This window comes from Petromyzon marinus, chromosome 44 (genome assembly GCF_048934315.1).
Source record: "Petromyzon marinus isolate PM22_M1 ecotype Great Lakes invasive population chromosome 44, UKy_Petmar_22M1.pri1.0, whole genome shotgun sequence".
Taxonomy (NCBI): Eukaryota; Metazoa; Chordata; class Hyperoartia; order Petromyzontiformes; family Petromyzontidae; genus Petromyzon; species Petromyzon marinus.
The window spans coordinates 9588039-9615831 of record NC_133710.1 but is presented as its reverse complement, the minus strand read 5'-3'; the positions used below and the strand labels follow the sequence as shown (position 1 = coordinate 9615831).

Here is a 27793-nt window from a genome sequence, read left to right as displayed (position 1 = left end):
AAATGAGTACCTGGTTGGGTATGTAATCATCGCCACTGAGGAGACAAATGCGGTCGGGCGCGGTGCTGATAACCCACCTCCTCATATACCGTGCCTGCCTTGATAGGTACTTGCTAACAGCACTTGCCCCAACAGTCTGTCAAGGCTATATGGAGGACATTTGTCTTTGCTGTTTATATGATTGTGTGATTGTGCGTGGGGAGCGGTAGTGCAGTAGTCAGTGGCACTATGCTAAAAACCCAGTGGCCAGAGTTCGATTCCCACTCACGGACAGTAACGGTGGTGAATTTCTAAACTGGTCCTGGTCCTCCCCTAAGTCGATTCAGCTTAAATGAGCTCCTTGTGCGGTGCGTATACATCGTCGGCGCCCGGGAGACAACGGCGGCCGGGTGTGGCGTCGGCCACTCACCCACCTCGTGTGCCGTGCCGGCCTTCACACATGCTCGCTAACAGCATCCCAATAGTCTGTTAAGGCGACACGGGGGATCTTGGTCTCCGCGTGTGATTGTGTGTGAACAGGCTGCTCAATGTGCTGGAGGCCGTGGCTCCATTCAAACATTTCAGCAAACTGCGACAGTTCGTGGAGATGAGACTTCCCCCTGGCTTCCCCGTCAAACTGGGTGAGACCCCTCTCTACCCCCCCCCACCCACTCCCCTCCCTCCATTTGGGGAAGCCTTCATCCAGTAGTGAATCAACAATCAAAGATGTGATTATTCACTATGCTTGGTTCACCCAGGAATGCCAGCTTTTCGCAGTAGAGAGCGATTATGTGTACAGTATGTATGTGTGTGTGTGATTGTGTGTGATAGAGGGCAGAGGAACAACGAGCGGAGCGCCGGGCAGTTAAAACACGGCAGGTTTGCATAGTAGGGGTACAGCTAGTACATCTCCCTGTCATCTCAGTCAACCCATGGCACCTGGGTCTGTCCCGTGACCTGCCAGCGGGCGTTCAACACTTCACATGGCCTTAAAGTGCACACAGTCTGGCACAAGCGCCGTGGTGACGTCACCGCCATTTAGTGGCGAATGCCGGTTGTGGTTGTTGGATTGTGTGATGACAGTGGGGAGCGGTGGTGCAGCGGTTTGCACACTGCGATACAATTCCACCGACTCAAGTTTGATTCCTGCTCTCCTGCTCACGGCCTACTCCATTGGCGATTATCTGAACAGGTCCGGGGCCTCCCTAAGGTCCACTCAGCTGAATGAGTACCTGATACAGTGTGTCATCTTCGCCACTGGGGAGACAAAGGCGGTGGTGCTGGCCACCCACCTCCTCGTGTGCTGTGCTGGCCTTCATTGGTGCTCACTAACAGCACTTGCCCCTACAATCCGTTAAGGGTATACAGGGGATCTTTGTTTTTTACGTGATTATATTGCTGACTGGACAAATGCAGGGTGGAAGTTTAAGACATTTTCCCATTGATTCAATGCCGTCCCGGGAGATGGAATGGAACCGGGAAGCTGCTTCGGATCGCATATCCAGCTTGCCGACCAGCACCGTTACCCCGGCACTATTACCAGAGCACCGTTACCACGGCATCGTTACCATGGCACTGTTGCCATGACACTGTCACCACGGCGATAGTGACTACGCCATTACGACGGTGAGGAGAATGCAGCTGATTGGCGTGGCATCTCTTCCCCCCCGCCCCCCACACAGACGTGCCGGTGTTCCCCACCGTGAGCGCCACCGTAACGTTCCGCGAGTTCCGCGCCCAGGACTCCTTCCCGCCGGAGCTCTTCCTCGTGCCGCACGGATACACCGAGGATCCGGCACACTTCCCCGACCTCTGAGAGCAACAGCTCCACTCCGTCCCACCCTCCAATCCTCCATCCCTCCCCCTTTCCCTCCCTCCCTCTCTCCCTCCATCCCACCCTTCATCCCACCATTCCTCTGCACATCACTGGCTCTCCTGTCTCCTGTCCATCTCCTCTCTCTCCCCTCTCTCTTGTCTCTTTCTCCAGTCTCCTATCTGTCTCACCCCCCTGCCCGCCACTGCCCTCTGCTGCCTTGCCACTGCCCTCTTGACGCCTGCCACGTTGCCCGTCATCATGACACAAACACATTTCCCAAAATGAGAGCGACATTTCCCAAAACCCTCGTTAAAATTACACGAAAAATTAAGCGAACAAAGTACGCTGATTTCCCATATCCGTCCCTCCACGTTACAAAAGTTACAGGTAATTAAGTATATTATTTACGTGTCCCAGAAGGCCATTATTTCACCAACATTGTTTTGGGGATCGACAACTCTGGGTGGCCTTCCTCCTCATCCTGAACCTGCGACCCCCTCTCCCTGTCACACGAGTCGATATCGCCAGACGTTGGGCATCCAACATTTCGCTCCATGTGCCCCAGGGTGCTTTCGTCAGGAGCGGCAATGTGACAACGTCCGGCACGTGGAGTGAAATTGTCGGGCGTCGCGCCGAACGCTTCGATAGCGCAGCGCGACCGCAGCGCTACCGAAGCACAACCCCAACACATACCGCAGCACTACCGCAACACGACCGCAACACTACCGTAGTGCTACCGCAGCACGACCGCAACACTACCATAGCGCTACCGCAGTACTACTGGAGCACTGCCACAACACTACCGTAGTCTTAACCGCAGCACGTCCGCAACACTACCATAGCGCTACCGCAGCACGACCGCAACACTACCATAGCGCTACCGCAGCACTACCGAAGCACTGCCACAACACTACTAATGTCTAACCGCAGCACGACCGCAACACTACCATAGCGTTACCGCAGCACGACCGCAACACTACCATAGCGCTACCGCAGCACTACCGAAGCACTGCCACAACACTACTAATGTCTAACCGCAGCACGACCGCAACACTACCATAGCGCTACCGCAGCACGACCGCAACACTACCGAAGCGCTACCGCAGCACTACCGAAGCACTGCCACAACACTACCGTAGCGCTACCCCAGCACGACCGCAACACTACCATAGCGCTACCGCAGCACGACCGCAACACTACCGAATTACTGCCACAACACTACCATAGCGCTACCGCAGCACGACCGCAACACTACCGCAGTGCGACCGCGAACGCCCACGCGGTGTTTCCTGTCTTCCCAACGTCTCTCCCCTGTCTCTCTTTGCCTCGCCTAACCCAGAATGGGAGGGGGGCTCTCCTCTCCGACTGAGAGTCAGATGAATCTCCACATTGCGCTGCAACATACGCAACGCGCTGTGTCTCTGTGTTTGTGTCGCGGCCCCCGAGCGCGTGAACACATTTGTGCGTGAACCCCTTCGCGTTGTTCAGAGATAACGAGAGGTGTCGCTTTCTGCGCGTCGACCGAGCCGAGAGGCCCTCGCAGAGACAGAAGCGAGGAAATTAGAAACACGTTGGCATTGCCGGGTAGAAAATATCCGCCCCCCCCCCCCCAAGTACTCAATGAGTGCTGCTCAAGCTGATGGACATTGGTGTTTGCGGGCCATTTCCAAGTGGTAGGCCTCTTGTTGCCGTGGGCCATGGGAAGTCACGGGCCACGTGAAGTGAAGTTACAGGCCGTATGAAAATATACGGTAATGCTAATGGAGCGAATGGGCCAGGGCAAATGGGACAGAAATATAGTGAGAAAAATTAGGTGGATGATAAAAAGAATACGGTTCAAACGAGTTGGACAACCCCAGTGGACATGACTAACGAGATGTAGACATTCCAAACAAGTCGGTACAGATGAGATGGACGATACAGATGAGACGCACTTACTGAGACAGACTGTCTCGTTAAGGATTGGGGGGGGGGGAGGTTGAGTTGCGTGCCCCCACACCAGCATTTAATGACGAAGAGTGTCCGACAAAATGTTTATGACTGCTGTAGCCGACTCGACTAAGAGAAATGAGTAAACACGAACTTCCGCTGAGCCTCGACTAGAACTCCACAGGCCGCAAGGGCCGTCGACAGTGAGACGACGACTCGATTGCCATCGCCCGACCCAACTGTGCGAGTCTGGAGAATTAACCAAATTATTCGGTGCTGCTGTTGCATTGGCAGTGATGCACAAGCACAAAAACAAATGCAGCTCGACACACTCGTTAAGAACAACAATGTGTGTGTGTTGCCTTTCGAAAGGGAGAGAATATAATTAGGTGATGTTTTGGGCAATGGTTCCTTCGTCACAGCGTCACAGCACGTGGAGAGAGAGGCGAAAGTGTGTGTGTCGAGTGGTTTGTGTCATTTGCGAAAGGGTGAGGTCTGGGAATCCTGACGCGTGACATTTCAATCGTTGTGCTAGAAAAACAGTAATCCCAATAACAGTTGCGAATTAGTGTAATGCAAATAGTAAATATGATTCATTTATTTTGGGGGCTAGATCATCATGTACGTGTAATGTAATTTTTCTAACAACCCTCCACCACCCGACCGGCAAGGCCAATCAAATCAAGTTTGTGACGCCGTTGGCAAAAAATATCGGTCGTTATCAAATGTTTTACGAAAGGCGTTTGGGAGAAGACGTTTACTTTCTTAGAGCGGTTTTAACAAATTACAATTATTATTCCAAGCGGTATCTTTTAAACGAAATTACGTTTAGATACGACCCAAACTTTTATTTTTTAAAATAATTTAACGGAAGACAAAAAACAAGTGGTGTCACCCGTCGAACAATCATCCGGGACCAGCAAAATTAACTTTAGCGTGTGCAGCATGGTGCTGAGTGTATTCTGGTGATGCGATGACCACATTCCAGCGAGAGGTGTTACCGGCGGTAACTCAATAACCCACATGCACGCTTTAAAGATATCCCACGCGGAGGTTTATTGGAACGCCTTGCAAATCGATTTAATTCATTATCGATTTTGTTGGGGTCAGATCGCCGCGTGAGCAAGATCCCAATGTGTCATCTACAACATCAATAAAGTTGTGACGTGAACAAACGCACTATCTTATTATTGTGCCGGCAAAAACGGCAAGTTGGTGAGCGATCTATGCACATTTAATTCTGAGGTACGGACGTTTTGCTGGTAGTTGCAAACAGCATCATCAGGCAATCGCAATTGTGATGACATCACAATTGCGATGATGTCACAATGGTGACGACATCACACTGCCGAAGGCTCAAAACTGGAGGAGATTTTTTCACGATTCTGGCTACCAATGCATGATGGTGCTTGTAATTACCCAGAGAGATGTCGCACCACATTGTGATGTGCGCGTGGATCCCCCGACGGCACACGGCCGTGCTGAAGCATTAACAAATCAGTGCTCATGTTCACGTGGAGAAGGGGTGGACGACACAACATTGGCATTCTACTCGCGCGACGATCTGACCCCCCAACAAACTGTCGGCCACAAGTGCCTGCAAGCGTTGAAATTCTATATTGCTGTCATCCTGTAATCATCTCCAAAGGTGTCCGTAAGACAAACTTGACAATTCGATCATTCTGCCGACTCTCAAGCAACAACCGCTACTGTCAACCGGACACTTTGCGATATTGTGGGTTATCGAGTTTTTATTTATTTAAGTTATTTACCGTGACACAATGTACAAGCACGTAGGGAACAGTGAGGAGTGCTCGATGTACACCCAGTAGCGGTGTAACGAGCGTGGGCCAGGCAGGGGGTGCCTTGCGCCCCCCCCCCCCCGGTGCCCAAAGCTTCGAGTTGGGGCCCCCTTGACAACCACCATGAGGTTTGTTTTCAGCAGTGTTGGGGCCCCACCTGATCGATTGCCGCACCCTTCGGGCTAATTGTGTAGTTACGACGCCACTGCGTACACCAGATGTGATGAACCGCTCGCTAGAACATAGACAACGCCCCGAGTGATGTAGCAGCGTAGCTCGCGATGCTCCGACCTGCCCTCGGGTTGTACAGGCGTGTGCTGTTCGGCACGATGTCCGATGTTTCGCTACACGTGGCTGGGAGTCAGCTTCTTCCGAAGTTGACTCCCCAGCACTCGAGCGGAACGTGATGTCCGACGTTTCGCTCCACATGGTTGGGAGCTTCTTAAGTTCAAGTTTCTGAAAAAGCTCCCGGAATGTGCAACAGAACGCCGGACGTCGTGCCCGTACCGCGTGTTTGTTTGGCAGTTCGGTTTCTAAAGCAGCTCCAGGCATGGTGATCGAAACGTCGGACATCGTGCTGAGGGACACGAAGTGGCATGACCCGATAGCACAATGCGGAGCCACGCGGCACAGCCATGAACACCTCCGCAGTCGTGGCACCTGCTTTAACTTTGCGCATGGTTATAAGATTAATCATATATAATATTACGATACGGTAATGATCGAGCATGCGTGCCTTATAGTGGCAATAGATACGTGAACAAATATTTAAAATTGAACTTAAAAAAATGTTACAATGTGAAGGCTTATTATAATTGTACACTTGTGTGAAATTGAATTCGGCTTACAGAAGACGTGCGTGTTGAGATTTGTATAGATGTGGGGGTGGGGGTCTATCGGAAAAATGCGCAGCCTGATTTGAAGCATGAAGATCCCTTGTAGGGTGTGGAGGGGCAGCACAATTGGTCTATCATCATCATCATTGATTCCCCAAGGATTTCAGAATATTATTTTCAAATATTTATACTGGAGGAATCCGATGAGCTATAAAGCTCTTTTTCACAAATATCTAGAAGGGTTGGGTTATACCGTTACAACAACAAACCATTAAAACACACGATCGGAGTGCAAAGTATAGGAAAAGTCACTTTAAAAATATATATACGAATAAAACTAAACTTTTTTTTATATCTTACCAGATAAAACCCACTGAGCTATGAGGTTATTTTTCAGAAGCGACCTGGCCACAAATGATAGCTCGCCCATGAGAAATGGCTGTCTCCCTTCTTCGCTCAATGAGAGAATCACTCCCTGCGCAGACACGTGGGTGGCACGGGAAGCCAGGCTTGGCGAGCGTGCCCCGACCGAGTCTGGGCACTCAGGGAGAAGACACGGGGGGGGGGGGGGGTACTGAGGGTTGCTGATGAGTCATCATTTGGATGAAACTGGTCCACAGTTGTCTTAACACTTAATCACTGGCCGCCTGTCAGTCGGTCAAATTTGTCAAATTGTATTGTGATGGTGACAATGCAGTTCTGCAGGACCTGCTGAATGGTTTTATTTGCATAAGGCACACACATGGCTGGGTGTGCTTTTTACTCGTGTCTGTGCTCTGCACTTTGCGCATCCTATTAGCGGCACATTTATTATCCACCGCAACGCTACCCATTCTATTATCTGCACATTAATTAACCCTTGCAACGCCACACATCCCATTGGCGGCACATTAATCCTTGCAACGCCACCCTTCCTATTATATGCACAATAATTAACCATCGTAATGCCACTCCTGCTCTATCAGGCCACGAATTTTTCCGATCGTACTTTGTAAGTTATGTATTTACTGTATATGCACATGGGGGGGATGTTACAAATTATGTCAGCAAGAACACGTGTTTAAAATATATATGAACAAAATGAGCTTGTAAATTTAATTTAATTTACCCTGAAATTAAATGGCCTCGGATGTGTAGAGCGTGATCTGGTCATTTGGGGGTGATGGCACGAAGCTGCGTAAAGATGCAGTCACATACCTGTTCACCCCCTTATCAATGCCCTACTTTATTACAGACCAATTCAGGCCTTATTGGTCACCCCGTGCCCTTTCAAATCTCCAAATCTCAACGTTCATCCCATAAAGTCCCTTCAGAAGAGAGAAACACACAGATGAAAACATTTTTGCCCGTATTGAAACGGCTGTACGCCCTATGGACCTGAAAACTCAATTCCCCTGTACAAGAATACTGATAAACCGTCTGGGTTGACAGGTATGCAGTCAGGACCGTCCGTATAGGGGGAGCGGGGCCCGGGGCAAACCCCACCGTGTCCCCACCCCCGACGCCTTCAAACTAAATCCTAAGTATTACATCTGACACCACCGTGACGTCGAATCGCGGGGCCCCCAAAAGTGCGGGGCCCGGGCGGTCGCCCCAATTCGCCCTACGCTAGGGACTGCTCTGTATACAGTACTGTACACACATGGGATGTATGTGTACGTATGGGATGCATACGCGAGTAATCTCTGCTATACAGTGAGGGGAAAAACGTATTTGATCCCCTGCTGATTTTGTACGGTTGCCCACTGACAAAGAAATGATCAGTCTATAATTTTAATGCCAGGTTTATTTGAACAGGGAGAGAGAATAACAACAAAAATCCAGAAAAACGCATGTCAAAAATGTTATAAATTGATTTGCATTTTAATGAGAGAAACAAGTATTTGACCCCTCTGAAAAACATGACTTATTACTTGGTGGCAAAACCCTTGTTGGCAATCACAGAGGTCAGACGTTTCTTGTAGTTGGCCACCAGGTTTGCACACATCTCAGGAGGGATTTTGTCCCACTCCTCTTTGCAGATCTTCTCCAAGTCATTAAGGTTTCGAGGCTGACGTTTGGCAACTCGAACCTTCAGCTCCCTCCACAGATTTTCTATGGGATTAAGGTCTGGAGACTGGCGAGGCCACTCCAAGACCTTAATGTGCTTCTTCTTGAGCCACTCCTTTGTTGCCTTGGCCGTGTGTTTTGGGTCATTGTCATGCTGGAATACCCATCCACGACCCATTTTCAATGCCCTGGATGAGGGAAGGAGGTTCTCACTCACGTTTTGACGGTACATGGCCCCGTCAATCGTCCCTTTGATGCGGTGAAGTTGTCCTGTCCCCTTAGCAGAAAAACACCCCCAAAGCATAATGTTTCCACCTCCATGTTTGATGGTGGGGATGGTGTTCTTGGGGTCATAGGCAGCATTCCTCCTCCTCCAAACACGGCGAGTTGAGTTGATGCCAAAGAGCTCCATTTTAGTCTCATCTGACCACAACACTTTCACCCAGTTGTCCTCTGAATCATTCAGATGTTCATTGGCAAATTTCAGACGGGCATGTATATGTGCTTTCTTGAGCAGGGGGACCTTGCGGGTGCTGCAGGATTTCAGTCCTTCACGGCGTAGTGTGTTACCAATTGTTTTCTTGGTGACTATGGTCCCAGCTGCCTTGAGATCATTGACAAGATCCTCCCGTGTAGTTCTGGGCTGATTCCTCACCGTTCTCATGATCATTGCAACTCCACGAGGTGAGATTGCATGGAGCCCCAGGCTGAGGGAGATTGACAGTTCTTTTCTGTTTCTTCCATTTGCGAATAATGACACCAACTGTTGTCACCTTCTCACCAAGCTGCTTGGCAATGGTCTTGTAGCCCATTCCAGCCTTATGTAGGTCTACAATATTGTCCCTGACATCCTTGGAGAGCTCTTTGGTCTTGGCCATGGTGGAGAGTTTGGAATCTGATTGATTGATTGCTTCTGTGGACAGGTGTCGTTTATACAGGTAACAACCTGAAATTAGGAGCACTCACTTTAAGAGTGTGCTCCTAATCTCAGCTCGTTACCTGTATAAAAGACACTTGGGAGCCAGAAATCTTTCTGATTGAGAGGGGGTCAAATACTTATTTCCCTAATTAAAATGCAAATCAATTTATAACATTTTTGACATGCGTTTTTCTGGATTTTGTTGTTATTCTGTCTCTCACTGTTCAAATAAACTTACCATTAAAATTATAGACTGATCATTTCTTTGTCAGTGGACAAACGTACAAAATCAGCAGTGGATCAAATACTTTTTTCTCTCACTGTAGTTACCATCGGTGGCCAATTACTTGAAGCGCTGCGATGAGATGACCCATGCTGGTGGATCTCGATGGGGGTAGGGAGGGGGGGCTCCTGGTTAATCCACGACCAGAAATCTATGACCCAACAATTAACCGCATTGATGTAACCCATATACACTACAATAGAATACTCGTCACATTTACACGAATCCCCTGACCGTTGCGGCTGAGAGCGCGTGGACACAACAACGCGCCAGATAGGAGGACTCTCCCGGGCGAAGTGCGAGTATCTCGCGATCAACATTGATGTCCTGACGATGGCACTCCACTCATCCTGACGCGGTTATCTGGCTTGACCACCTGAATGTGACATTGTAGTTGTTACTCTGCATCAGCAGCCCCGGGGTCACGCACCCCCCCGCCCCCCACTCTCACAGCAAAAGCCTCCTAACAGTGATAGGCAAGTGAAAAGGTACACCGTGGGCTTAAGTACCCACAATTTACCCCACCACATGGGATCTGCCGACCGGCTGACTGCTAACGTAGTGGCCTTATGTGGAAATGCATAGCAGCCAAATACTCGAAAAGCACGTTGATTATAAATGTGGAGGGGAAAAACTTAACCCGGAGAAAAATCCACGTGACCACAGGGAGAACACGCAAACTCCAAATATATAGGCGTCAGGGTCGGGATCGAACCTAGGCTCCTGCATATCAGGGAAGGTAGTAAACATCTCGCCACTGTGTTATTGACGAATCTGTGGAGTTTTGTTATTGGGTGCTAGCGCACAACTGATCCAACTCAGTATCACCAAATAATGTCATAACTATATAGTGGTTCACACCAGGGAGACGGCAACACGTGTATTAACAATCAAGCCCTAAACACGAAGGGGTATATCTGCCCCTTCACCAGCTAACCGAGGGAGGTATCCCCTCCGGGCTAGCTAACTCTAGCACACACTGGGTGGTGACCTCAGACCGGACCCCGGCTCGGGTCCGGGTCTCGTAGTCGGGCAGGTCTTCGCTCGGTGACGACTTGAGTCTGGCAACAGCCGCCCCACCCGTTCAGCGCTCCGGTTTATATTGTCCGTGGCGGGGCTCACTCCGCCCCTAGCCACGCCCACCTTCTCGTGCCTTCGAGAAGGACCTGGTCCCCCAGTCCCCTCTTTGGGGGCCCCCGGGCTGGTACCTCCAGTCACCAGGCCTCCGGGTTCACACAGTGCCATTGCCCCCTGTGAACCCTTGCACCGTACCTGGCACTAACGTCCCCAACCTCTAGACTCTAGAGGCTGGCACTGCACGTGAAGTGCAATGCTATCCATCCTTGATTGGCGATCTCAGCCAGCCCCCGCTAGGGCCGGTACTGCATCCGCAGTGCAGGCTGTCAGAAGTGTGCATGCCGTAGATTGTGCCTCACACAGCCCGGGTCACACATCATGCAGTGGCATCCCACGATGCCACTACAGCTACACTACTATACACACGTGTCTTAGAGTTGTGTAACATTATATAGTCAAGTGATTTAGATACCAAGCACTTGTACATTTGTTAAATTGGAATTTAGTGTCATGATTCTTTAAGAGCCCCACGTGACTCCATCGTGTGATTTTAGGCTGTTGCAAAGGCGTTTTGTATTCAATTTAAAACCAACAATTCACCACCTAATGCAATTGCGCCCTCTCGAAGCAATTCTCTCGTCCTCTCACGAACCACCAACTCCTAATTTGGAGTTGGCCAGATTACACCATCACGACAACCCATAGGGATGTGATCCATCGTTTATTTGTAATGGTTTTTTTTTCTTCCAAAAATACATAGCTGTTTTAATCACAGGCATGAATGGTTTGTTCCTTGGCTGCAAGGGGGTGGGCAGACCGAGAATCACTGCAAGGCCAGAATAGCTCACATTAACTAGTCACCTGCATACAATAGCAATTCGAAATATAACAGGCATGTTTCAAGCGTTAATAATTACATCTGCACATTCGTATGTGGAATGTTTAGGCTTGAACTGCGTTTTAAAGATTGTACAACATTCAAAGGCAACTGACTGGCACACTAAAACTGATTGGTAAATGAATGCCTAAATCTTTCCACGATTAACAACAGGGATTGTAACAATGTTTGCGTGCTCTTTTGGGGAAGATATGGAAAAGTTTAGAAATATGCATGAAGATCCAGCAAGGTAAATTAAACTACAATTTGGTAGCCAAAAAACATTTGTAAACAAATAAGTGAACACATTTATACCTTCATTTATCCATGATGATATAAGATATACAGTGAGGGAAAAAAGTATTTGATCCCCTGCTGATTTTGTACGTTTGCCCACTGACAAATAAATGATCAGTCTATAATTTTAATGGTAGGTTTATTTGAACAGTGAGAGATATAACAAAAAACTCCAGAAAAAAGCATGTCAAAAATGTTATAAATTGATTTGCATTTTAATGAGGGAAATAAGTATTTGACCCCCTCTCAATCAGAAAGATTTTTGGCTCCCAGGTGTCTTTTATACAGGTAATGAGGTGAGATTAGGAGCACAATCTTAAAGGGAGTGCTCCTAATCTCAGCTTGTTACCTGTATAAAAGACACCTGTCCACAGAAGCAATCAATCAATCAGATTCCAAACTCTCCATCATGGCCAAGACCAAAGAGCTCTCCAAGGATGTCAGGGACAAGATTGTAGACCTACACAAGGCTGGAATGGGCTACAAGACCATTGCCAAGCAGCTTGGTGAGGTGACAACAGTTGGTGCGATTATTCGCAAATGGAAGAAACACAAAAGAACTGTCAATCTCCCTCGGCCTGGGGCTCCATGCAAGGTCTCACCTCGTGGAGTTGCAATGATCATGAGAACGGTGAGGAATCAGCCCAGAACTACACGGGAGGATCTTGTCAATGATCTCAAGGCAGCTGGGACCATAGTCACCAAGAAAACAATTGGTAACACACTACGCCGTGAAGGACTGAAATCCTGCAGCGCCCGCAAGGTCCCCCTGCTCAAGAAAGCACATATACATGCCCGTCTGAAGTTTGCCAATGAACATCTGAATGATTGAGAGGACAACTGGGTGAAAGTGTTGTGGTCAGATGAGACCAAAATGGAGCTCTTTGGCATCAACTCAACTTGCCGTGTTTGGAGGAGGAGGAATGCTGCCTATGACCCCAAGAACACCATCCCCACCGTCAAACATGGAGGTGGAAACATTATGCTTTGGGGGTGTTTTTCTGCTAAGGGGACAGGACAACTTCACCGAATCAAAGGGACGATGGACGGGGCCATGTACCGTCAAATCTTGGGTGAGAACCTCCTTCCCTCAGCCAGGGCACTGAAAATGGGTCGTGGATGGGTATTCCAGCATGACAATGACCCAAAACACACGGCCAAGGCAACAAAGGAGTGGCTCAAGAAGCACATTAAGGTCCTGGAGTGGCCTAGCCAGTCTCCAGACCTTAATACCATAGAACATCTGTGGAGGGAGCTGAAGGTTCGAGTTGCCAAATGTCAGCCTCGAAACCTTAATGACTTGGAGAAGATCTGCAAAGAGGAGTGGGACAAAATCCCTCCTGAGATGAGTGCAAACCTGTTGGCCAACTACAAGAAACGTCTGACCTCTGTGATTGCCAAAAAGGGTTTTGCCACCAAGTACTAAGTCATGTTTTGCAGAGGGGTCAAATACTTATTTCCCTCATTAAAATGCAAATCAATTTATAACATTTTTGACATGCGTTTTTCTGGATTTTGTTGTTGTTATTCTGTCTCTCATTGTTCAAATAAACCTACCATTAAAAGTATAGACTGATAATTTCTTTGTCAGTAGGCAAACGTACAAAATCAGCAGGAGATCAAATAGTTTTTTCCCTCACTGTAAAAGACACCACCACCACTAAGCATTCAAATTATTAAAACATAACAAAAACACTACCCCCAGTGCCACCAATCCCATTCAAACACAAACCAAAATCAATGGTTAAATCACAAGCGGCCACACACAACACTGAATGAGTATGAATGAAAGATGCCACTTTAGAGGCTGTAGAGCGGTAGACTCGCTTCAGATGACAAATAATGACGACGAGATGGAATCGGTGATGAAAAGACGGGATCGGGTCAGAAATTAAGGTACGAGGAAGAAGGCAAGAGTGGTGTCCATCTCAGGCGGACAAGCTGAAAGGCAACTCGGATGGCTAGGACATGCCACGAGATGAAAGGAAACCCGCATAGGGAGAAATTCAATGAACGTGGAAACACCAGCGCACATACCGAGAGGCAGGGCTAGAGAGAGGTGGCTCCCTCGAGCATCTCACGGTGGCGAGATGTTAACTACCTCGCCTGGTATACAGGTTGTGGGTTCGATCCCGATGCCTGTATATTTGGAGCATACATTATCTCACCATGGTTAAGTGGATTTTTCACCAGGTCCTCCAGTTTTTCCCTCCACATTTAGAAACATGTGTTTAACAGTATATGGCTACTATAAATATCCACATGACAAGCCACTTTGTTCAGCTATCATTTGTGGGCAGGTCACTTCTGAAAAAGAGCTATATATCTCAGTGGGCCTTACCTGGTTAAAAATAGTTGAGTTTAGTGTTAGTTTTCAAAGTGGTAAACCGACTGCAGATTGGATTTGGAGATGGTGCAGGAATAGGAAGGGATCGAGAAAAAGGATCAGGAAGACAGACTCCCACATGAGTGGGAAGAATCCCAGGAAGAATCAGAGGAGAGACGATGAGCTCTCTGTGCTTCAGGTCAGCAGAGTCTCCGTGCAGTTGTATACCCAGTCGAGTCGCTCGTTCATGGGCATCACATGGTGGCCGATCTGCAGGAGACAGGAACAGACTGTTATCTACAACCAGACCCTGGTCGTGCTGTGCTGTTATAAGAATGGGCCCGGTATGAAACAGAAGTGGGCATAAGGAACCCCCAATGGCCACGAGCGTTGGCAGCACTGTGTAAGATCAGCACGGTTGGCTACGTACGGTGCAGAAGAAGTCCAAGATACACACAAGATGTTGGGATCGGTGGGATCGTACCACTGTAGTGTGGGGAGGGACTTCAACGGCGAACACGTCCATGCCGCGACTGCTTACGCAGTTCTTGCTCTGGGAGCAGTCGACGCGCACCACAACTTTGATGTCGCGCTGAAAATAAAAGCAACACAACCGTCAATGTGTTTTTAGAACGGCTGATTTATGAAACGTTATTAGCCAATACACGTGGGAATTATTTACTGGGCAATCCAGTTTAATTCGACATGCAAAAATACACATTAAAATCTTCATGTTATTACTGCTACTTTTTTATGCCACACAAATACGTAATTGCAACGTGTCTTGATCTTGCAAGTCAACAGGGAATATACCATCTTAATCAAGGCAGAGTGGTATTAAGGGCTTATAATGTCCTTATTAGAGTAGGAGTAAGCACTTTAGTGATCACTCCTTCATTTTTGGGATGAGATCATCAGCCAGACCTAAAGCCCTCCCTAAATTGGTTGAGAAGCACTCTATGAGACACTTCAGCATTCAGGCATTTACTAATGATGTGCTTCACTCAGATATTGACAAGGTCTGTGATATCCCCAACCTGATTACGGCTTGGGAGACCTTCAGGTACACGTTTCTCCAAATTCTTAACAAACATGCTCCGTTGGTTAGAACCGCCCACCATGGTTTGATATTTTGTATATAAAGCTCATGAAAACTAGGGACAAGGCTTGGGCATGTGCTCAGAAAAGTAATTTGGTCAATGACTGGCTAGAATACAGGATTTTAAGGAATAGATGCGTCAAAAAAATACGGCATGCAAAAAATGCCTACTTTTCCTTCACTCTCCTGGAATCACATGGAAATGCCAGGATTTTTTGGAAAACAATCAAATGTATCGAAAAGGCATCCAAAACAGACAATCTGCCCGTTGAGCTTAACCGAAATTGGGAATATTTTTCAGATCCCAAAAAAATAGTTGACAATTTTAACCTTCATTTTTCTGAAGCTGGTAATCTTTTTGATAATGTATTGGGAGTCACCCCTGCTCATGCAAATCCCTACACCCCTGTCCAAACATTAAACTAATTTAGTTTCCAGCCAATCCACGAAAGTAATGTTCTGAAACAACTGTCCTACCTCAAAGGGTCCTCCTCTACCGGAGCAGATAGTATTCCCGTCTTTACTCTGCTAACTGTTGGTCACCTAATATACAAACCTATAGCCCTTATTTTCAACCTGTCCATCAAAGAAGCATCAGTTCCTCTAGAATGGAAACATTCCTATGTCCGTCCACTTCACAAAGGGGGCCCTAAAGATGATCCAAATAACTACCGACCTATCTCAATTTTGTCCCCGTTGATGAAAATTTTTGAAAAATAATTGACCTACCAAATTAGCAGTTTCCTGTCCACCAACAATCTACTACATCTAAAACAATCTGGGTTCCAAAAAAAATACAGCACCACATCTGCTGCATCAGACTGTCTGAATCACATTTACAGTAGCCTTGATAATAAGCAGTACTGTGCCTGTCTTTTTCTAGACCTGTCCAAAGCTTTTTATACAGTAGACCACAACACCCTGCTTAGTAAACTAAGTTGCCTCGGTTTTTCCGAAAACACAGTAAAATGGTTACAAAATTACCTCTTTTCTCGCACCCAAACTGTATTCACAGATGGTTGGAGGTCAAACAGTGTTAAGATAACAAAAGGGGTTCCACAGGGTTCCATCCTCGGCCCCCTTTTGTTCTCTCTTTATGTCAATGACTTGGGCACTGACCTGGATCATTCCAGGGTAAATCTTTTTGCAGATGACACGATACTGATTACTGCTGGACGCTCTCCGGATGACGTGATTGCTAAGCTACAGGGTGATTTCAACAAACTACAACATCAGCTAGTTGCTCTTAAACTAGTCCTAAATACCTCCAAAACCAAGGTGCTATGCTTCTCACCAGGACTAAAGCAGGAAGTTATTTTCCCCAATTACATTCCTTAAATAATGATCAAATAGAGCAAGTCAAGATCTATAAGTATCTTGGGGTCATCCAAGATTGAAAACTGAATTTTGAAGATTACATTGATTATATTGGTAAAAAGACAAAAATAAAAATTGGTTTTCTGTATCGACACAAGCACTGCTTCCCCCCAATGTTCCGTTTGGAATTGATAAAAGCTACCATACTGCCCCTACTTGACGACTGTGACATCGTGTATAAATCAGCCCCAAGTACTGTACTGAAGAAGCTTGATTCCATCTATCACTCGGCCTTAAGATTTACATTGAACTGCCCATATAGGACTCACCACTGTGATCTCTACATTGGGTCAAACTTAACATCTCTTAATGTTCGACGGCTTGTGCACCAGATCTTATTTATTCACCATGTACTTACAAAAAAATCCCCAGACTACCTGCTGGATCTCCTCTCTGTTTCAAAAAACAAATTTGACCTCAGGTCTTCGCTCATTTACCAGCTTCACATTCCCTATTGCCGTACAAAAACTGGAGGAAGGGCCTTTGCTATTGATGCCCCCAGAGTCTGGAATGCTATTGCCAATAAACTGCAACTTGAATCGCTACCAATGAGATCTTCTCTCAAAACTGCTCTAGAGGAGTTGTACACCCCTAGCTGCCACTGCTATTCATTGGCGTAAAATAAAATGTTTCACTCCGGATGACGCTGCAAAGTATTATCTGTATTTTGATTTAGTGTGCTGATCTTAAAGGTGCATTGAAAAATTTGATACTCCGACTGATGCTTCTGTTGTTGTGGAGTAACTCATGCAGCCAGCTATGGCTCTAGGATTTGGTGTTACATGTTATTTATGTAGTTTATTGTAAAAAATCGGTCACAGTCCCTATGATCACTGTTACGTTGCAATTATGGCTTTATTTTTTGGTGATTTCGAAAACGTTTTTTGGTTTGGACATGTATGTTTTGTTGTAGTACTGAGTTAGACTGATGGCCTTAATCTAAGTTTTCTTGTGGTTGTTGTTGTTTGACTTGCATCTCACTGGGATTTTTTACAAAAAGCGTTTGTGTACGGTGCATTTTTCAGGAATATTTTGCTGTTTTTTTCATATATTTTCTGTTTGCACAGTCACATAGTCACTTTAAGATGTGTTCTTGTTCGTGTTTTTGGTTTTTTGTTTGTTGTGGTTGCACCCGATTCAAGAGCCGAATGGCTCACAGGGCTAAACCAAAATAAATAAACTAAAAACTGAAACTTTTGAGATTATCTCTCTGGCCTGTGTATTTATATGCTATGAAAAACTATAACTAGTCTATTTTTATTTTACCAGGTAAGGCCACTGAGCCAAATAACTAATTATGCTGCCCCAGACAATCACAGACGTGGGCCAAAACATTAAACTAAAGCTAAACTATTTTTTATTTTGCCAGGTAAGATCCACTGAGCTATATACAGTGAGGGAAAAAAGTATTTGATCCCCTGCTGATTTTGTACGTTTGACCACTGACAAAGAAATGATCAGTCTGTAATTTTAATGGTAGGTTTGTTTGAACAGTGAGAGACAGAATAACAACAAAAAAATCCAGAAAAACGCATGTCAAAAATGTTATAAATTGATTTGCATTTTAATGAGGAAAATAAGTATTTGACCACCTCTCAATCAGAAAGATTTCTGGCTCACAAGTGTCTTTTATACAGGTAACGAGCTGAAATTAGGAGCACACTCTTAAAAAGAGTGCTCCTAATCTCAGCTTGTTACCTGTATAAAAGGCACCTGTACACAGAAGCAATCAATCAGATTCCAAACTCTCCACCATGGCCAAGACCAAAGAGCTCTCCAAGGATGTCAGGGACAAGATTGTAGACCTACACAAGGCTGGAATGGGCTACAAGATCATTGCCAAGCAGCTCGGTGAGAAGGTGACAACAGTTGGTGCGATTATTCGCAAATGGAAAAAACACAAAAGAACTGTCAATCTCCCTCGGCCTGGGGCTCCATGCAAGATCTCACCTCGTGGAGTTGCAATGATCATCAGAACGGTGAGGAATCAGCCCGGAACTACACAGAAGGATCTTGTCAATAATCTCAAGGTAGCTGGGACCATAGTCACCAAGAAAACAATTGGTAACACACTACGTACGCCGTGAAGGACTGAAATCCTGCAGCGCCCGCAAGGTCCCCCTGCTCAAGAAAGCACATATACATGCCCGTCTGAAGTTTGCCAATGAACATCTGAATGATTCAGAGGACAACTGGGTGAAAGTGTTGTGGTCAGATGAGACCAAAATGGAGCTCTTTGGCATCAACTCAACTCGCCGTATTTGGAGGAGGAGGAATGCTGCTTATCCATCCCCACCGTCAAACATGGAGGTGGAAACATTATGCTTTGGGGGTGTTTTTCTGCTCAGGGGGCCGGAAAACTTCACCGCATCAAAGGGACGATGGACGGGGCCATGTACCGTCAAATCTTGGGTGAAAACCTCCTTCCCTCAGCCAGGACATTGAAAATGGGTCGTGGATGGGTATTCCAGCATGACAATGACCCAAAACACACGGCTAAGGCAACAAAGGAGTGGCTCAAGAAGAAGTACATTAACGTCCTGGAGTGGCCTAGCCAGTCTCCAGACCTTAATCCCATAGAAAATCTGTGGAGGGAGCTGAAGGTTCGAGATACCAAACGTCAGCCTGGAAACCTTAATGACTTGGAGAAGATCTGCAGAGAGGAATGGGACAAAATCCCTCCTGAGATGTGTGCAAACCTGGTGGCCAACTACAAGAAACGTCTGACCTCTGTGATTGCCAACAAGGGTTTTGCCACCAAGTATTAAGTCATGTTTTGCAGAGGGGTCAAATACTTATTTCCCTCATTAAAATGAAAATCAATTTATAACATTTTTGACGTGCGTTTTTCTGGATTTTTTTGTTGTTATTCTGTCTATCACTGTTCAAATAAACCTACCATTAAAATTATAGACTGATCATTTCTTTGTCAGTGGGCAAACGCACAAAATCAGCAGGGGATCAAATACTTTTTTCCCTCACTGTAGCTCTTTTTCAGAAGCGACCTAGTCACAAATGATAGCTCAACGAAGTAGCGTATCTTGTGGAGATTGCAGCCAAAATTCGAAATGTGGAGGGAAACACCGGAGGACCTGGAGAAAAATCCACACGTCCACGGGGAAAACATGAAAACTCCAAATATACAGGCGTCAAGGTTTGAGATCGAACCCATGACCTGTATATTGGGCGAGGGAGATAACATCTCACCACCGTGGCACCGTTGCATGAAGATGTGCCCTGTAACAGGACATAATGAACCCCGCGACTGATTGAATGATAAACTATGTTGGATTATGTTAAATCATTCAGATTAACGTTTTTTGGGTTAGATCGCGTAAATGTAAATGTGTCGTAAACCCACCTCCACCCGATGCAGCCAATTAGTAAGGCTTGTCATGTGAACAGAATATGGCAATTCGAAAAAATGCAGGATCCGGAGAAAAATCCACACGACCATGGGGGGAGAGAGAACACGCAAACTCCAAATATAGAACAGGCATCAGTGTTGGCATTGAACCCACGACCTCCTGTATACCGGGCGAAGGAGATAAAATGTCACCGTTGCCTATTCCAAGTAATCACTCGTTTAGCACTCACCTTGTTCTGCAGCACGGTGGTGATACGGCTCTCGCTGCGATGCACGTGCACCACGACGCTCTCACTGGCGTCCAGCAACCGCGCCTCCCCCTTGCCTGCCGTGGCCTCGCAGACGGCGCGGGCGAGGCGCCAGCCCAGCGCCTCCACGGGCAGAGCGCTTAGCCGTGGACGCACCTCCTCCGCGAACACATCCAGCACCAGCGGGCACGCCTGGCGCGAAAAGACATTTGCCAACATGTCAGCCCGTGCAACAGTTCCACGGAATCAAAATATTTGTTCATACTGGAGGAATCCCGATGAGCTGTGAAAGCTCTTTTTCACACATGTCCAGCCGGTAGGAGTGAATTGGAATGTTACAACAAAGTATAGGAAAGGTAAGCAAATCACGAAAACGAAGCAATTTTTATTTTACCAGATAAAGCCCACTGAGCTATTAGCTTATTTTTCAGAAGTGGCCTGGCCTCAAATTACTCTTAAGATTGATATAGGGGTTGTGACATGGCCCAGTGGTCGCGCGTTTGCTGGTTGATGCAGAGGTTCATGGTTTGAGGCCACCAGCCACCCTGGTTAATATTGCTGCGGGTGTATTAACCTAAGACTATGCGCCATCTGATTCGCTGATGTCATGGTCCCAATATACTACAAATAACCCAAAAACTACTCAAATTGTAAAATCTCAAAGCAACACCCCTATCTTCTGGCAGACTATCTGTCTGTGAAAATTAGCATCTCCATGATAGCTTTGCACATGTTTACCAAAGGTACTTAGTTTTTCTATTTATTAAATTCTTATAATAGCATGTGCACATAGATATTTTGGGGTTCATGTATACACCATTATCAATTATTTGTGCAACATGATAGACTATAACAAGGCAAGGCCCTTTGTCAATGCAAAACTGGATAAAGCCCTACCCATGCTGTGTCAGTCAATGGGGTCGTTTGACCATACTTCACCAAGTTGGATCGTGCAGGTAAAGGGGGGCGGGGGTCAGAACCAGTTTAGATATCATTCAGTACTGATGTTAAACTAAACTTTATGAAACTATTTTAATTTCACCAGGTAAGGCTTACTGAGCTATATAGCTCTTTTTCAGAAGCGACCTGGCCACACGTGAAAGTCAAACAAAGTGGCAAATCGCGTGAATTTAGAGCAGCCAAATACTCTAAACGCATGTTGTTTATAATTGTGGAGGGAAAAACCAGATGAGAGAGAGACACGCATACTCCAAATATACAGGCGTCAGGGACGGGATCGAACCCACGACCTCTTGTATACCAGGCGAGGTAGTTAACATCTCATCACCGAGACGCCCATGTTAGCCATTGCCGGGTAACAAACTCAGGCAGCTGGACTCAGAGCGATGCTCTAACCACTGCACCACGACTCCAACCAAAACAACTTGTGCTAAAGAAATAAAATAACAAAAACCACAATCAACTTCCCAACAGACAGTACTGGATGTGTTTGCATGTTTCAGGGCAATGAGGATGCTTGTGTACGCACCTCATCCAGATGCAGATCCCGGTTGTATCCCATGGCCTCCAAGGTGACCCACAAATCTCTAGGGTCGCCACCCTGGTCCCTGGCCTCCATGAGCGTGAGGTCCAGGAAGCCCTGGCGGGTCAGCTCGTTTCTCTTCATGTCGAAGTTGGCTGAGTGCGCGGGAACGTGCACAGTGACATTAGCGGGCTGCTTCTGCATTCCACGCCAACATGGGGCTTCAACAACTAACATACGTACCTACATGTACGAAAACAAAATGCATGTAACTATGCACAAAATCATTGGCTGAAATCAATTCTCATTCTCATGACACACGCATCAGAATCGTTCGTATATAAATTAAATATATGCAATTTATAAGAATTGTGAGAAATGTGCTAATCTTGCATTTAGACGAATGCAGGAAACTGTACACACAAAATAGTAGTACAAATGTGACAAGAATAATAAAACAAAAACAACAAGAAAAATTCCTTTTTAAAATATAATTGTGACCACTCTATCAATGTGTAGTGACTGTGAATGTCACTGTGTGGTGCCGGGCTTACGAAGCCACAGCGGATAATGTGTTGGCATTATGTGTAGCCCGCTTACTGGGCGTAGTACCGGCCCTAGCGGGGCTTGGGTGAGCGTTGGTCAGCGCGGAGGCACCACGTAAAGTGTGCGGTGCAGGCTCCCGGTGAGGGAGCGAGAAGGAGTGTCAGTCGGCCAGGGTTACGTTGGGGCATGATACGCTGGTTGACCTGCCAACACGTGACCGGATGATATTGGAGGGGGGCCACCGGTGGACGGGGGCTGCTGGGCGGTCACGTGGTATAAAAGAGCTCTCGGGAGCCTTCGGGAAAGAGCTCGAGAGATCTAGAAGGTGGGCGGGGTGAGGCCGCTCTCCTATCTTACAGTTACATGCTAATTTCTCACATTAACATCACTAGCCCCGGCCACTTCTTTATGACCCTTGGGCTACACCCATTTCAAACCTTTTAAAACAGTCTGCCTCAGCAGCAGACCATGCTTTCCCACCTGATGACGGCCGCTTGTGTTGCGCCAGAAAAGTCGTGATTTATTTTATACCTACGTGACTTTACCGAAAGAACCAAAGAGTATGTGTTATGTTATATTGAAATAAATAGTGTTGCTCCCAAGACAACGTCTGGACTCACTACACATGCATTTAATCGCTGGTATTCAAAATAGTTGAATGCCTATTAAATAACCCATACTGTCATCCTCTGACCACCTCACACAGCAGTTATTCACAAACTTTGCATTTCATGCACATACAGTGAGGGAAAAAAGTATTTGATCCCCTGCTGATTTTGTACGTCCCCTGCTGATTTTGTACGTTTGCCCACTGACAAAGAAATGATCAGTCTATAATTTTAATGGTAGGTTAATTTGAACAGTGATAGACAGAATAACAACAAGAAAATCCAGAAAAACGCATGTCAAAAATGTTATAAATTGATTTGCATTTTAATGAGGGAAATAAGTATTTGACCCCCTCTCAATAAAAACGATTTCTGGCTCCCAGGTGTTTTTTATACAGGTAACGAGCTGAGATTAGGAGCACACTTTTAAAGGGAGTGCTCCTAATCTCAGCTTGTTACCTGTATAAAAGACACCTGTCCAGAGAAGCAATCAATCAATCAATCAGATTCCAAACTCTCCACCATGGCCAAGACCAAAGAGCTCTCCAAGGATGTCAGGGACACAATTGTAGACCTACACAAGGCTGGAATGGGCTACAAGACCATTGGCAAGCAATTTGGTGAGGAGGTGACAACAGTTGGTGTGATTATTTGCAAATGGAAGAAACACAAAATAACTGTCAATTTCCCTCGACCTGGGGCTCCATGCAAGATCTCACCTCGTGGAGTTGCAATGATCATGAGAACGGTGAGGAATCAGCCCAGAACTACATGGGAGGATCTTGTCAATGATCTCAAGGCAGCTGGGACCATAGTCACCAAGAAAACAATCGGTAACACACTACGCCATGAAGGACTGAAATTCTGCAGCGCCCGCAAGGTCCCCCTGCTCAAGAAAGCACATATACATGCCCATCTGAAGTTTGCCAATGAACATCTGAATGATTCAGAGGACAACTGGGTGAAAGTGTTGTGATCAGATGAGACCAAAATGGAGCTCTTTGGCATCAACTCAACTCGCCGTGTTTGGAGGAGGAGGAATGCTGCCTATGACCCCAAGAACACCATCCCCACCGTCAAACATGGAGGTGGAAACATTATGCTTTGGGGGTGTTTTTCTGCTAAGGGGACAGGACAACTTCACCGCATCAAAGGGACGATGGATGGGGTCATGTACCATCAAATCTTGGGTGAGAACCTCCTTCCCTCAGCCAGGGCATTGAAAATGGGTCGTGGATGACTATTCCAGCATGACAATGACCCAAAACACATGGCCAAGGCAACAAAGGAGTGGCTCAAGAAGAAGCACATTAAGGTCCTGGATTGGCCTAACCAGTCTCCAGACCTTAATCCCATAGAAAATCTGTGGAGGGAGCTGAAGGTTCGAGTTGCCAAACGTCAGCCTCGAAACCTTAATGACTTGGAGAAGATCTGCAAAGAGGAGTGGGACCAAATCCCTCCTGAGATGTGTGCAAACCTGGTGGCCAACTACAAGAAACGTCTGACCTCTGTGATTGCCAACAAGGGGTTTGCCACCAAGTACTAAGTCATGTTTTGCAGAGGGGTCAAATACTTATTTCCCTCATTAAAATGCAAATCAATTTATAACATTTTTGATATGCGTTTTTCTGGATTTTTTTGTTGTTGTTATTCTGTCTCTCACTGTTCAAATAAACCTACCATTAAAATTATAGACTGCACATTTCTTTGTCAGTGGGCAAACGTACAAAATCAGCAGGGGATCAAATACTTTTTTCCCTCACTGTAACAACCTCTCTGGGAATCATCAATCTTGCCTAATAAATGCTGGGGTATAGTCCCTGTATAACAGTGCCTGACAAGACAATGTACCCTTGTATCTGTGATGCTGCTGCTGCCACTACATTATGCTTGACCCATTGAACTCTGACCTTTGCACACCTCCCAGGCGCTGGTATCGCACTCCTCCCCGCTGGTGCGCAACTCAAACAGGTTGTACTCCTCCAGGCTGAGCAGCCCGTTCCCATCCAGATCTATGATCTCGAAGATATCCGACAGGACCGTCCTGCATGCACACACACACAATGTGTAATGAATCTATCAATAACACAAATCAGATATACAAAAATTATAAGAAATATAATCATAAAACATGAATAGAAAAATTTACACGAACCAAACATAACCCTTTTATCAATTTGGCCAGTTTTCAGTCAGGCAAGACCTTCATTAGCAACACATTATACAAAAATGTGTTCATACCGGACTAACTTCATGAGTTAAAACGCACCCCCGCTCCCATTACGGATAAACAGACAGACGGACCGGCAGAGCAAATGCATACGTCCTTTCAACAGCCTCAGTTGTGATGTGTTAATTAAAACACAAACCCCCAACGCAAATCAGCGAACCGACCGGAACTGGCGCGTGAGCTCCAGTTCCCCGTTCTCAGCTGTCGTGATGAGGGCGGTGCTCCTGCTGGCGGTGGCGGCAGTGCTACTCCGCTTACGCAGGCGGCAGCCCGTGGTGAAGGGCAGAAGGAGGTAGGAGCCTTTCTGAAGGTCCCCGCGCCAGGCAAACGTCTGCCGATGGGAGGCAAACGCGTGTCTCATACCCTCACCGATACATTAGCACAGTGGTTGTCACCCAGGGGGTACGCGGGCCCTTTGGGGGCACGTGGCAATTATACCAGGGATGGTATGTGAGGTGATTTAGAAATGTGCAAAATTATATCATGCGTGAGAGTCATTAGTAAATAACCATGTTTGAATGGGGCAAAAAAAATAACTATCATGACATTTAAATCCATATTGTAACTTAGAACTTATTGATTGTAAACAATGTGGTTTCCCAGAGTAACCAGCGAGCACAAACAAATTACATCACACATGCAGAGCGTCCGTTGATTTTTTTATTCGCCTGCAGTTACTAGCTAGTTATGATACTTCACAAAATGAACATTTGGTAAGAAATATTAATGTTCATTATTCATACATTGATTTCTCAGATAACCATGTTGGGTCAGGCAAGGGGGTACGACTCGGGTGGGGTACAGTAGTAGCCAAACAAAGTTGAGAACCATTGCACTAGCGGGTCCACCCAGGGTCCACCTGCTTTCACTGAGCAAGGCTAAGGCTTCAGCAGAATTATGTTGTATAAGTTTCAGGAACTGCAGTGTACTGCGCGTCACAAAGTTGCATATTCAACACAATGGCGATCGAGGTATGGGCGGGTATGTGACAAAAGGTCAGGTATCTGAACGTCGACGTGAAATGACAGTTACAACTATCGTGCACCAATAGGTTACTGGATGAAAATACATCTGAAACTGCTTTAAACGTAGAGAAAATGCATGACTATATTAGAACGAAGTGAATACATGCGACATTAAGATTGCATTACCGTATATGAAAATGTGGGACTTATAAACTTCTGAAACTGCTTTAAACGTAGAGAAAATGCATGACTATATTAGAACGAAGTGAATACATGCGACATTAAGATTACATTACCGTATATGAAAATGTGGGACTTATAAACTTCTATAGCAGAAAATATGAAATTTACACCGTACACAAACATCGCACAAATATTGCACGAATAAAAATCCGTGGCTGGAATTTTACCTCCTTGTGACAAAGCTCGGTAAAGCTGACCAGATCCTTCGCGTTAGCAGAGTCACCGTTCTCTCGCAGTATGAACACAGCTGTGTCCACACCAAACCAGGTAGACCTTGGGCCTGTTGGTAGGGCCATCATTAGTACATGCTCCATAGCAGCCTACCGCGATGATATCTGCTATTGAACAAGTACTGATAGGAACCTCCTGGTTACACCAGCCCACAGGGGATTATTGTGTCCGTCCGCCGTGCATCCAAAAATGGGAGGGGTGGGGCTGGGTGGAGAGGGGAGGGTGGGGAGGGGCTGGATGGAGAGGGAGGGGCTGGGTGGGGAGGGGAGAGTGGGGCTGGGTGGGGGGTGGGAGGGGTGGGGCTGGGTGGGGAGGGGCTGGTCACCCCGTGGTGCCCTTATAAAACTCAACGTTTAACCTACTCATGCCGGCTTGTGCCCGCCCTCACAGTCGGGCATATTTGCGGAATACACCACTCCGCCGTTGACCCTGGCCATTGACCGAGCAACCCAATGTTCCTACCAGCTCCCTCCGCAGGAATGTGTTTTATATAGACTACAGTTCGAGGAAACTAATGGGCAAAACTCTTGCTCAAGCCACAAGCCTCATTAAGAATTATAATTTGCTTTATATCACCCGACAATTCCTGCTGCGCTTGAGTCAACTTGAGGATAAGACTTTGCTAGAGAAGCCAACCAACTAATCATGTTGCCCCAGAAAATCGCAGACGTGGTCCAAAACATTCAACTAAAACAAAATTATTTTTGTTTTACCAGATATTACGCACTGAACTATAAAGTTATTTTTCAGAAGCGACCTGGCCACAAATGATAGCTCAGCGAAGTGGCTTATCATGTGGAAATGTATCGCAGCCAAATAATCTAAACACGTGTTTCTAAATGTTGAGGGAGAAACCAGAGGATTCAGAGAAAAATCCATGCGATCACGTGGAAATAATGCAAACTGCAAATATACAGGCGTCAGGGTCGGGGTTGAACCCATGACCCCTGTGTAGTGCAGTAAAATACGCAACCGAGGGCAGGCAGGTGCGCGTGTGCAACGTGAGGTTGCACGAGCAAACCTCCACCTCATTAAGGGGAGAATCGGGTGCAGACGGGGTCGGCCCGGGTTTGCACACTGACAGTGGAGGTGTTGCCAGGGAGACGTGCGATAAGGGGTGATTGATGGCCTGACAGGCGCAAGCCTGTCTAGCCATCAATCACCAGCCTGTCTGGCCCTAAAGAGACACAAGGGAGGAGCTGGATA

General features: G+C 46.6%; 2 protein-coding genes across 6 annotated transcripts in view; one reads left to right on the top strand and one right to left on the bottom strand.

Annotated features, from left to right (window-relative positions):
- LOC116951977 (ankyrin repeat domain-containing protein 13C-like) overlaps positions 1-7496 on the top strand; it is a 33990-nt gene extending 26494 nt beyond the window's left edge. For all 3 annotated transcript variants that reach the window (XM_032970925.2, XM_032970928.2, XM_076074000.1), the window contains exons 13-14: positions 520-620; positions 1662-7496. In XM_032970925.2, the coding sequence (XP_032826816.1) occupies positions 520-620; positions 1662-1795 (235 nt within the window). In that variant the 3' untranslated portion in view covers positions 1796-7496. The remainder of the gene's footprint in view (positions 1-519; positions 621-1661) is intronic.
- A 3902-nt stretch (positions 7497-11398) lies between these two features.
- EFCAB7 (EF-hand calcium binding domain 7) overlaps positions 11399-27793 on the bottom strand; it is a 37360-nt gene continuing 20965 nt past the window's right edge. For all 3 annotated transcript variants that reach the window (XM_032970700.2, XM_032970701.2, XM_032970699.2), the window contains exons 8-14: positions 26524-26636; positions 25313-25479; positions 24829-24962; positions 21771-21919; positions 20264-20473; positions 14675-14782; positions 11399-14460 (exon numbers count right to left, since the gene is read on the bottom strand). In XM_032970700.2, coding sequence (XP_032826591.2) covers positions 14386-14460; positions 14675-14782; positions 20264-20473; positions 21771-21919; positions 24829-24962; positions 25313-25479; positions 26524-26636 — 956 coding nt within the window. In that variant the 3' untranslated portion in view covers positions 11399-14385. The remainder of the gene's footprint in view (positions 14461-14674; positions 14783-20263; positions 20474-21770; positions 21920-24828; positions 24963-25312; positions 25480-26523; positions 26637-27793) is intronic.